The following is a 12,189-nucleotide window of genomic DNA, read 5'->3' as shown; positions in this document are numbered from 1 at the left end:
TTATTTTTACACATTTATCTAAAACGATAATACCACTTTGGTGTTATTTAAAATAATGATTTTTTTATGGCTAACTAGGTACCTAATATGGAAATACATTTTATCACAGGTATACTTAATTTAAAAATATAGAGACTATAGTATACAAATTGAATAATTCAATAGTAAACATTTCCCTTAGGGAAAAATAAAAATTTGTTCTCCTGAAATTGGTGGAGAAACCTTTTCTTTCTACAAGTGGTAGGTTCAAACAGTGTCACATAGCGTGGAAGCAGCTTCTTCCACATTCCAATTACAGTTGTTCAGAGCAATAACACAAGCTTCTCTGGATGCCATTCCTAATCTAAAAATACCAGTTAATCAATTACATTTGTTCATTAAACAGTATTCTTAAATATGTAACATCATTCCTATGATTGATTTACTTACCTTAAAAGATTATTAATTTTCAGATATTTTACACTCTCCTGGAAATTCCAACATGTTGCTTCTAAAGCATCTAAACATTCTTCTTCAGTCACCGTGTTATTAAAATAACTACAAAGCTGAGATACAGAAGAATCAGACTATAAAAAAATATAGAAATTATTAACAGCCGTATAATTAATTTTTGTTACACAATATGATGCCTTAATTGTTGTTCCTGTCCTACAAAATATACACAATATAGCAAATTCGCATTTAACAGAATACATTTTGTGTCATTGGTTGTAAGATTGTAATAAATTGACCTATTATCAAATGTTGAAGGTATGAATATTATGTGTACTCTCTCATCAATTGTAGTTTATGTTTTAATTTATAAGCAAGTTTAAAGTATATGAAATATACAAATTTTAAAGTGCTCATAACTTGTTTTAAAATTAAATCTTAAGGGAGACCACAGATAAAATATTCTTATAGTTAAATTTGATAACCTTATTAATTTGTCAATTGACTGTAATATTAACTACTGAATAAAAATTGACTATGTTGTACCTATGTTTGTAAAACGGAAAACAAATAGTCATTACATCCATACATAATTATTTACCGTATTTTGCTCTGGAACAATCTGATACATGTTGGGTGTTTGACTATAGTACCTTGATAGGTCTACTGGAGGACTATAGTACGGCGAACTATAATTTGAGGCAACAGTTAAATTATCAGTCTTGACATTCGAATATACATCATTTTTATAATAATTAGAAGCTGTATTGTTGATATTTTTATGCGACGTTATATCACTTATACACAACTCTTTGACTTTATTTTCTGCTTTATTCAGATTGGCTGCATATATTGGATCTGAATCGTACTTAGAGACAAATAATGACATATCAAGTTCTGTTGTTGAATAATAACTAGATGTATTTGAGCCATTGGTGTGATTGTTTGTGGAACTTGAAGGTCGAGGAATAGCTGAATTTAAAAGTTCGGTGTTTAATTTTTTTGGAGCCACATTAGGAGGTGCCAACACAATTTGGTTATTAGTATTGGCTTGGGCTTCTTTTTTACCTAGACTTTTTTCAAGTTCAGCAATGAAGTTCATATCAAGTTTAGGTGTATTAGTCAATACAGGCTCATTGGATTGTAAAATGTGCGTATCAGAATATGAAGGAAGTTTTTCAACAGCATCGGTAGTAGTTTCAAAGATAGAAGTATCAAATGGATCACAAGGTTGTTCAGAAGAAAATAATCCACTGACATTTGTATAAGTGTGATTATAATTAAATGGTTCAGAATTATCAGCTGAAAAACGAAACATTAAAATAATTAGACAGCAGATTTGATTTTATACATGCAACTAAATATTTACTTTCGGCAACATCAATTGGTTGATCAAGAATAGATAAACTTGAATTGATGGATGAAGAATTGCTGTTGTTATGGTTTATTGGTGGTGGCGTACATCCATCTAAATCAACCAAAACTTGTTCGCCTATAGGTAGTTGAGGAAATGGACCAGGAGGTCTACCAGGAGCTGGTCTTAAGCTTCTTTTACGACCATCAGTAAGCTTGGAGTAGTTGAATTGTTTGTTTGATGGGAGTATAGATGTTAGCACAGTGTTTTTGGATTTTTCTGCTTTGGATCGTACATTTTTTTCAACAAGGTCCACATTTTTTTTGGGACTGGTATTTTTTCGACTTGGCAGTATAGGAGGACCAGTTTCAACAACTCTAGGACGACCTCCTAATAAATCTGGTGGCTCCATAGGATTATTTAAGTAGACTTGATCAATTTTATCATGAAAGCCCCAATTATTTCCACTTGCATCGCCATGATGGCCAGTATGAATGAAAGAATTTCGAAGGGGTTTGCTTATATCATCTGATGCTTTTCGTCTCATTGGATCAACTGATCGCCTACATAAATATTTCAAATTAATTTGAATTATGATTATCTGTTACTACAAGGATAAAAATACAAATTATATTTTACCTAGCAAAGTTTCCAATTTGAAAAGTCCTCAAATTTTGTCCTTTCCACCAAAAATGATCTGGTTGTCCATCAATTACAATAATTCGATCACCTACTTCTACTTCCATTCTACTTGAGTCATCACAAAATTCAGTGGATACCAAAGATGATGTAGCTTTGACAATGATTGGAGAGTTACTTTTTAAATAATTTCTTATGCTTTTAAAACTTGGACGTTCACCTGGATCTAAGATCCAACACTACAGGGGAAATATTAAAATAATTGTATTTAAATTTAAAGAAAGATTTTAATATTGTTACTCACCTGCTGCATTAATCTGTACAAATTTATTGGACATGCTTCTGGTTGCTCTAGACGCTGTCGTTCTCTTACAAGTTTGGATAGTACTTGTGAAGCATCAAGACCTGCCCAAGGTTCTTCACCACCAGTAAACATTTCCCAAAGTACCACACCATACATCCATGTATCAGAAGCATGTGAAAATTGTCTAGTGCGTAAACTTTCTGGAGCACACCAGGGAAATGGTACTCTGCGTCGCTCAGTCATAACATAACAATCTTCTTCCATTGGTAATAACCGCATCAGTCCAAAATCACCAATTTTTACCTAATTTATATAAAAATGTTATTAATTATTAAGAATATAATGTATAAAGAATTTAAGTATAAACTATGAAAATAATAAATAAGAAGTACCTGGTGAGGTGTAGTAAGCAATATATTTCGACATGCTAAATCTCTGTGTATACACCTTTTTTTCTCAAGATACTCCATACCAGTAGCAACTTGTAGAGCATACTCCCATAAATCAGTTATCATAATATGGCCACATTGCTTTCTTAAATAGTCTCTAAGACTACCTAAAGCAGCTAGTTCAGTTACCATCATCATTGGCTGAGTTAAAACAATTCCAAACAACCTAAACATACAAAATTAGATATAATGTTATGAAATTAAACCATACATTAGAAGTACTGTACAATAAACTTGTAAAACTAAAAATAAATAAGATATTAAATATTAAGGCTCACTAAAATATCAACTACAATCCATTAAATTAAGTTTAATATAATAAAAGGTTTTCAACATTTAATTCTCATTGGTGAATGTGATTACTAGTCAATTTAAACAAATAATAAATAGTAGATTTACAAAATTAAAAAAACAGAAAACAAATATTACAAATGAAGAAAAATAACTGGTACTTTCACATTAATACTTGATAATTAAATATTTATTGGTGATGTTTAAGTTTTAAAATAGTTAACCAAACTCCACACATCTAAAAAAACAATAATTTATTATTGTATTGAAGATGAATAATAATGCACTATAGTAGTAATATTCTATGCTGAATGATGTGTGTCTAAAATAATATAATTATCTATATATATAACACTAATATTTTCTCTTAAATATTATTAAAAATTAATTATCACTGACTACAATTTAATTTTTAATTAAGTACTTTATAAGGTGCACATGATCTAATGTATGCATAGCTTGAACTTCTTTGACAAAATCTTCAAACATTTGTGGCAATGATGGTACATCTTGTTTTAACATCTTGACAGCAACTTGAATAACACGCCCGGTTGAAGTGGTCCACTCTCCACGGCTCACGATTCCAAAAGAACCATCACCAATTTTTTCAGATAACCTTAAGATAACCATTATAATTAATATGAATTAATTCATAGTTAATCAATAAGATAAAATAATATTTACTTTATATCCTTTTCAAGGATTAAACAAGTAAGAGATAGAGCTGATGGTTGAGCAGAGTCAATTGAAGGAGTATTTTTTTTTAGTGTTCCTGTCGAATGTTTGTTGGCTTGTGTTCCACCCAAAATTGACAAAATTTTATTTCTTCGCTCAGCACCTTTACGTTTTTTTACAGCCTCCAATAGTCTTCGAGCTGCTGGTTTACTAATACCAATATTTTCTAAATCTTCTGGTTTAACATACTCAAAGTGAGTTAATCTGGTTATCTAAACAGATATTAAAAATACCGTTATTAATACCAATTATTTAATACCTATTAGGTTAAAATAGTATAATACCCATAGGGTAATAATAGTATAATACCTATTATTATTTAAACAAGAATGACTTATGAGAAAATTGTTGATATTTTTAAACTCACTTGAAGTTCGTCAATGATTCGACTAAGAAAGTGTTCAAGTTGAACATCCAACAAAATGCTTTGAAGCCATTCTGTATCATCTCCATCATCGGTTAGGGCCATTTTCATGTACAGTTAACATCCTTTAAATAAAAGAAGAAAAAAATTAACCATGTTGTAAATTTGTATTAGAAAATAATTAAATACAATCTGTCAATAATTTTAAGCCATGGCATGTATGTAGAAGACACAATTTACCAAGAGTATGGCCATATGTTTCGGTTTTGAATATAATGTCTAGTCCACCAATTAAGTTTTTTGGGACAGTCATTTGTAGCAGAATCAAACTTTAATAATTTAACAATCATTTTGTCTTTTAATAAACATTTCTAATAGAAAAAACAGTATTATTTTGGTAAATGATTTATAATACAATAAGTTACTTAATTAAATGGCAAACTCAATTTTAAAATAATTTTCTGGCTTGGTAAAAACAATATTATTGACTAATACATCCTCAGTTTTCATTTTAGTTATTGTTTATCGCTAAATGATTATTTTATTGGTTACTCATTTCGCTTTATAACATTCATAAGTGTTTTCCTTTTAAACATATGTTGTGAGTACTGACAATAATGTGTGGTATTCCAGTAATAATAATAATATGATGATAAAACTGGTGGTTGACCATGGATGAGTGGTAAGATTCTTTCCATGAAAACGATACAAAAATGTTAGTCTCAGCTTAAGTAAAATAGAATATGGCAACACTAACAAGGAGAAAACAATAAAAAAGTATAACACTGTTAGCAACCTGTCATACCACTATTATAGCGACTGGACCATATCTAGCACTTTCCTGAATCTTAACCAATTATAATACTAAACTGTTATGTATATAAGCTATGTACACTAACTAGAAAGCAATTACAAGTGTTGATGTGTTGTCCATTCATAAGATAAAAATTTTTGAGTAAAAACTTATTTATAGTCACAGAACACAATAAACTATAAGAATACATCATACTCAATAGGAAATTATTAGTAAAAAATTAAATATTAAACTACCTAAATAGTTTTGTTATTCGAGCAAACAATAAATGAACATACATTTTATTTAATACAATAATGTTAAATAATTTAATTATTTCTGAGATTATTTCTGTGAAGCATTGAAATAACAACTAAGTGAAACATTTAAAATATTTTCATCATGCAATTTTTTTATAAAATTTAATTATTAAAAAAATAAAAATGTATTTATTTTAAAGTATCGAAATGCTAATGTAAGCAAAATTATAAAATGTAGAAATTAAAGTTAACATAAGAAATTAAAATAAATAAATGTAGGAATTATAAGTTTCTACTTAATACAATTGAAATATTTAGAGTTTAGAGTTTTAGACTACCTACTTAAATATAGAAATATACAATACTATAGATAACAAAATGCAGCTTAGGTATAATTAAAAATTAACAAATAAAATATGTAATAATTATTTTATTTAGATAGATATCATACAAAATCTACCTACTTAAAATGGAATAGTACATATTACATCTGAATGCTATACCTAAAGCTTAATATAAGCTGTATTTATTTCAATCAAAAAGTGTAATTGAAAGTAAAGCTGACTTAATTGTTATGTATATTGTTACAACAAATATTTAACCTTGATATTAAATAACTGATTCATAACTAACTATTAGTATGTAAAGAAGTAATATGATAGTAGTATAAAAATAATGTTAATTTGAGATGGCATAGCAATAAGTAGAAATTGTATAAAAATCAAATAAGTGTGACTACCTACATACTAATTTTTTTTGCAGCTATCCATATAATCCCTAACCACACACTATACAAAGTAGCAAGATATTACAAGAATAAGAATTAATGTAGTTATTACTTATAATACAAGGAAACATTTATTAAATAAGTATATTGCCAATATAAAAATGTATATAGGTACTTACATCCATCTCATGAAAATTAATTTAATATAAGTAGGAACAAATGCACAATACAATATACACATATCTAAAGGCATGATAAAGGCATCTTTATAATTAATTTACTTATTTGAATAAGTATTTTTATTTATATGTACCCAACTATTCACTGTATACTTTTAAAAACACTAATAAGAAATTAAAATTAATTTTTTGATATTAATAAAATATTTTAATATTGTATGTATTAAATTTAGGATAATGATACCTTATGTGACTCATTTTACAAAATTGATATGGTTAGTTAACTTGATGAATTACTACCTACCTACTCAAGATTAATGCAATAATTTATATATTGAATCATATATAGTTCTATGATAAATAACAATATAATATAAATATAACTAATAAGGCTATAGCAAAACTAAGGTTCTGAAGCTTTTATGTAGACTTTCATGAGCATGCTCTTAAATGATTATACATTATCATAGTACCTACGCCCTCAATTAAAATATGCAACCTTTTTATGGCACTCAAACTCTATAATTCAAACAAATAACATTTCAAAAATGCAACAGTCCATTCTAAAAATGCTATTGTATATGTTTTGTTACTAATATTTCGCTAAATAATAGATTTTAAATTACTTCTAAATTAAAACATATTGTAATATTATACTCAAATAAAATAAATTGAATTAAATCTATTACAAAGATTATTATTAATATACCTAATATGATTCAAATTATCTATGTATTTGTCTATCTATTTTTCTTTACTCTTTTAAATGTCTAAAGAGACGTGCCTTATCTCGTTGCTGGTTTATTAGACATTTTTTTTTTAATAGGTACATTTAAGTATGCACATGTATTCACCTGGGATAAATGTCTACTACATACCTATCTACAAAAGTTTTTCTACTTATTCTAGGTAACTTGATTTTCAATAGGTATATTATGTTATTTATAAGCAATGATTACGCAATAGATATAATACCTACATTACCTTTACAGATTGTGCTAAGTAATTGAATTTCAACGCTTAAACATAGCATGCCTATTGAAGGAACAAAATAATTCGTTCTATAAGGTAAAACTGTCTGAAAACTAATCAACAGTTTACATAAACAAATTAAAAATGAGCACAAGCACATCCCAATATGATTAAGAAATAGGCACACAGCGTCATAGTCTAATATTTATATTAATAAGTAAAGCCAATACATACCAGTTCAGGCAATTATTTGTACAGCTATTGAATTATGGTAACAATTCTGGTTTGATGAGTCAAACATCTTCAACAATATTTGGAAATGATCATTCGTCACAGGAGTCAGGATGTATTCATATGTATAAATATATAATTAATAATAACAATCTTCAATCAGTAATATTAATATGAAACTGTTTCTGACAGCGACTGTTATATGTTATTACTTGTTGACTATCGCGGACATTGGTATAGAGTACTAGAGTCCGTCACGGCCCACGGACAAATTGATTAAAATTAAAATATTATTGCTGATACAGTTACACGGAGCATTTCAGTATCGGTTACTCCTGTACGCGATAGGTACAATAATAATAATGTTATTACTTATACAAGTTATACAACAGGAATTACAGTTACGGACACCAGGAGCAGCAGTAGCAACTAGCAGCAGCAGCTGTAGTAACTATAGTAAATTGTGGGATTGTGGTGATGGCTGACGGGTTGATGTTTTGCAGCCTTGCAGGCGACTGCTACATCCGATACCAACTGACAATCGAGCGATTTCGATTTTCACTATCGATAAACAGTGGATAACTACATTGGGATCACGATTTTAGATACCTGTACGAGCTGTCGAGCTTACGATTATAATGGACTATAGTGGTAACCACAATAGTATAATATGAGTGCGATAATCGGGTAATGGGTACCTATTATTACCTGGCACTAGCCCAAACAATTGTTTTGGACGTCGTGAAGTTGTATTGTTCTATTATACTAGTAGGTACCTATCGAAGATTCGGAGTACAATACCTTGTATACGACATACGTGATACACTGATACGTCATACGTAAGCATGTTTCGTTCATAGTGCGTAGGTACTGCAGAGTGCAGATGTATGATGTTGATAGATGACAGGAAATCGATCGGGTAAAGGACGAATAATTTATTGTACCGTTTCGTCTACGCGAACAAACTATAAAATAAACAGGTAACAACAGTTGACTAGTTGAGTGCCTAGTCTGTAGTCGGCATGATTATAAAGAATTATTATAGTTCTTTTTATCATCGTGGTAGTCAGCAACGACTAGGAGGAACTTCAGAGACCAGAGTTTAACTATGGTTGAAGTTTGAAATAATTTATTATTGCCAGAATTATTACCGTGGATAAAAAAGGCTCAATAGCATGATTCTTATAATTTCCGCTTGAATTTAAAACGGCCGTTAAAAAACGAAGAAAGAAAAATGCATAAACACCTGCACGGCTGCACGAATAAATTAACTATCGTTTGTATAATTTTAGTGAGCAGTGAGTGCCAGTGACCAATAGTGAGTACTGAGTACTAACTAGGTACTGGAATCATAGTGGCCATTGGCACCCGTAAATTATCATTTATGCTATAAATCAGTGTCAGGCCAACTTAATTTGTTGTACCTGATCCTGATGTGTATCAATTGATTAATTGTACTCCTTAAAAAAAGTCTGCAAATAACCCATTTCTCTTTGCCACAAAGCCAAACTATAAATCTGGATGCTTTCATTTGTAACGATTTGGTCCAGGAACTTGTAACGTTCAATATTCTCCACATCGATGTAGGTAGGAGCAATTAAATTTTTTCGTACTCGATTTTGTTTCTGTTTTTACCTTACGTCCTTACCTAAAAAAAATTGTACTCCTTTTACTTAAATGCAAATTTGGGGAATGTTTAGAATTACATACTCCATGAAGGCGTAGCTGCAGCGTAAGTAAACCTATTTCGAAGTTTATAAGTTACAACTCTTCAGAAAGATCTTGATATTGTGTATTTGTGTCTGTAGTCCACACGCTAAGAGTACGTAAGAATATATTTTGTTCTGCGTTTTTATCACCACTCACAATAATGAAGAAAGTAAGCGTTATATAAAAAAACTGGAACAAAATACCTACCTACAGTTTAAACAGATAATTAACAGATAATTGACCAGATTAATAACATTTTTTTTTATATTTGTATGAAGGTACATATGTATCTGATTGTGTTTGTAAAATGTTCATACAGTTCTAAATTGGAATTTTCACTAAAAAGAACAAGGCAGTTTAATATTTTTCAAAAATTGATCTATATAAAAGTACTGACGTACTGTCAATAATGACGTTAATAATCTATATTTTTGATTTTTTTTTTAAATGTATGTATTTTACGCTGAATATGATCGAAAAATCAGAGTTTAACTATCATATACTTTTAATTTTCTAAGTACACCAAAACAAATGAAAAAACATAGTTTTTTTTCGAAAAGTGAGGTTTCCTCTCTAAAAATTTAAAAAAACTTTTCTTTTTTATCATTAAGAGAATAAGAGGACGTTGAATCCGTATGTGTTGTCTCCGTCTTAAACACGAACGACATAACAAATTTTTGTTCAATCAGATTCAATAGTGTAGTAAATAGTAATGTGCTATTAGTTTTGATATTAGAGTGAATTGATCTATTATAAAACTTAAAGGTAGTATAATTATCTAAGGCCCCAATTAGGCTTTTATTGATATTATAGTTTTTAAGTATAAGTTATGACCTTTTAGAAACAGTACATTTTAAAATGATCATAACTAACCTAAAAGTAATAATAACAATAAAAGGTTAAGTGATAATAATCTTACCTTTAAATTGTATAATAGGTCAATTCTCTATTTCTCTCTAATGTCAAAACTAGCGGTACACTATTGAATTTGGTGAACTAAAATTCGCTATATCGTACGTATGTAAGATAGAGATGACACATGCGGACACGACGTCCACTACTCAAGTACCTAAGTATTTTTTTTTTAATTATTTATTTTTTACATTTTAATTTTTATAAAAATAACGCTATCTTAGCATTACTTAAAAAGTAAGTATAGGCAGTAAACATTTCATTGTTTATTGTATTAAGCTTGGAAATTATTTTCATATTAAATTAGGTAAATTATTTTATTTTTGATACATTTAATATAAATATAATAATCTATTTTCAAACATTTACATAATATTAACTGAATAACACGGCTTCGCCCTTTTGCTCATAGTTTGAGTGTATCTCAGTTTTAACTTTTAATGTACCTCAATTCAATGCAGGAAAATAGAAGTCTATGTACGCAGCTTTGTAAAATAATTTGACCTAGATGGGTAACCACAAGTCACGGATTAGATTTAACACTTTGAAAATGTTTACTAATTAATTTACTATACTATATTTTACTAGTTACTACTCTTTAAACTTTTCTGATATCTCTAAAAACAATCTCTGAGTTTTTGTAAAAAAAAACTGAGTAGTTTTAGAGTATAAATAAGCTACAAATATACATTGGGCTTAAGATATAGTTTCTTTAAATTAGGCTATGTAACCGTGGTGATTTTATGTATGCTTTTACCTCATTTGTCCAAGTAACCAATGGCAATTATTTATAAAAAAAAAATTTTCAATTTTAAAATTTCTGCCTTAGGACCACTCTAAAATATGAAAAAATTTTGGAAAATCCTTTCTTAGTGGATCACTACACCCCAAAACAAAACTTAACAGCGATCAAACTTCATACTCGTAGCTCAAGCGGTTCCGGCTAGGCGATTATGAATCATGACACTCAGTATCAGGAAACGTTTATTTGTATACCAATAGATTATTTTATTTTTGATATTTTAATAAATAATTATCTTTTTTTTTTATTTTATATTAAAATAATTATTAATAATTTAGTATAAGAAAAATACAAATTAAATTAAACTTTGTCAAAAAACTACCGATAACTATGAAAACTGCGTAAATGCCAAATAGCGGTCCAATATAATAATTTATTATGTTTAATGTTTATTAAATTTATCAATAAACTGTCATACATATCACATATGAGTTTTTAATATCCAGATTCCCCTTTCCTAAATCAATGCATGTATAGATTTACACAAAATTTATTTCGATTTCTGATAATTACGTTTTACTGTAATTTTGTAAGTTTACCAACCAATTTTTCCCTTTCAAGTTATACAGACTATATAGTATAGGTACCATTGTACCAATAATTATGTTATAACATATTTTGTATATTATATTTCCTATATAAAACATTTTATTACCCATAATCATTTTAGATTTAACATTTGTTGATATTATTCATATTGGTGGACAGTTGGTATCAAATAGAAAGTTGGTAAGTAGGTACCCGTACTTTTGTAGAATGGGGGGGGGGGGGCAAAAGTAAAAAGCAGGTAAGTTAGTAACGCTCTGTTGTACATTAGGTGTAGGTACCAATAACATATAGAAGAACACTGTAGGTAATGGATATATTAAATTTAATATTTAAATGTGAATTCTAAAATATAAAATCGTTGTAATACTGTATGCAAAAAATGATTCTGAGCGAATATACGATTTGTCAGCCTATAATATTAATTATTATAAGGTATATATTTTTATGATAGTATTGCGATTAATGTAATTTATTTTACTACATTAG

At 28.7% G+C, this 12,189-nt stretch overlaps 1 protein-coding gene across 2 annotated transcripts; it reads right to left on the bottom strand.

Annotated features, from left to right (window-relative positions):
* On the bottom strand, window positions 1-8,184 carry LOC111035139 (activated CDC42 kinase 1). Of its 2 annotated transcripts, XM_022316657.1 has the most exons (12): window positions 7,734-8,184; window positions 4,572-4,693; window positions 4,154-4,416; window positions 3,894-4,085; window positions 3,122-3,344; window positions 2,730-3,032; window positions 2,426-2,664; window positions 1,802-2,349; window positions 1,501-1,734; window positions 1,034-1,404; window positions 430-566; window positions 1-343 (listed from the first exon to the last, which is right to left on the bottom strand). In XM_022316657.1, the coding sequence occupies exons 2-12, from the start codon at window positions 4,677-4,679 to the stop codon at window positions 247-249; spliced, it is 2,715 nt and encodes a 904-aa protein (XP_022172349.1). In that variant the 5' UTR covers window positions 4,680-4,693; window positions 7,734-8,184; the 3' UTR covers window positions 1-246. The 2 variants fall into 2 exon arrangements, with proteins under 2 accessions (XP_022172349.1, XP_022172348.1); XM_022316656.1 differs by having other exon boundaries at window positions 1,034-1,734.
* Window positions 8,185-12,189: the final 4,005 nt, after the last annotated feature.

This window comes from Myzus persicae, unplaced genomic scaffold (assembly GCF_001856785.1).
Source record: "Myzus persicae strain clone G006 unplaced genomic scaffold, MPER_G0061.0, whole genome shotgun sequence".
Taxonomy (NCBI): Eukaryota; Metazoa; Arthropoda; class Insecta; order Hemiptera; family Aphididae; genus Myzus; species Myzus persicae.
This window is presented reverse-complemented; position numbering and strand designations above follow the sequence as displayed.

Bases quoted from the DNA above. Each gene is read 5' to 3' on its own strand.
- LOC111035139 (XM_022316656.1), bottom strand. From the start codon at position 4,679: ATGAAAATGGCCCTAACCGATGATGGAGATGATACAGAATGGCTTCAA. The intron at 2,665-2,729 runs GTGAGTAACAAT...TTTCCCCTGTAG, and splicing joins TGTACAGATTAATGCAGCAG to TGTTGGATCTTAGATCCAGG. The intron at 1,735-1,801 runs GTAAATATTTAG...TTCGTTTTTCAG, and splicing joins ACCAATTGATGTTGCCGAAA to CTGATAATTCTGAACCATTT.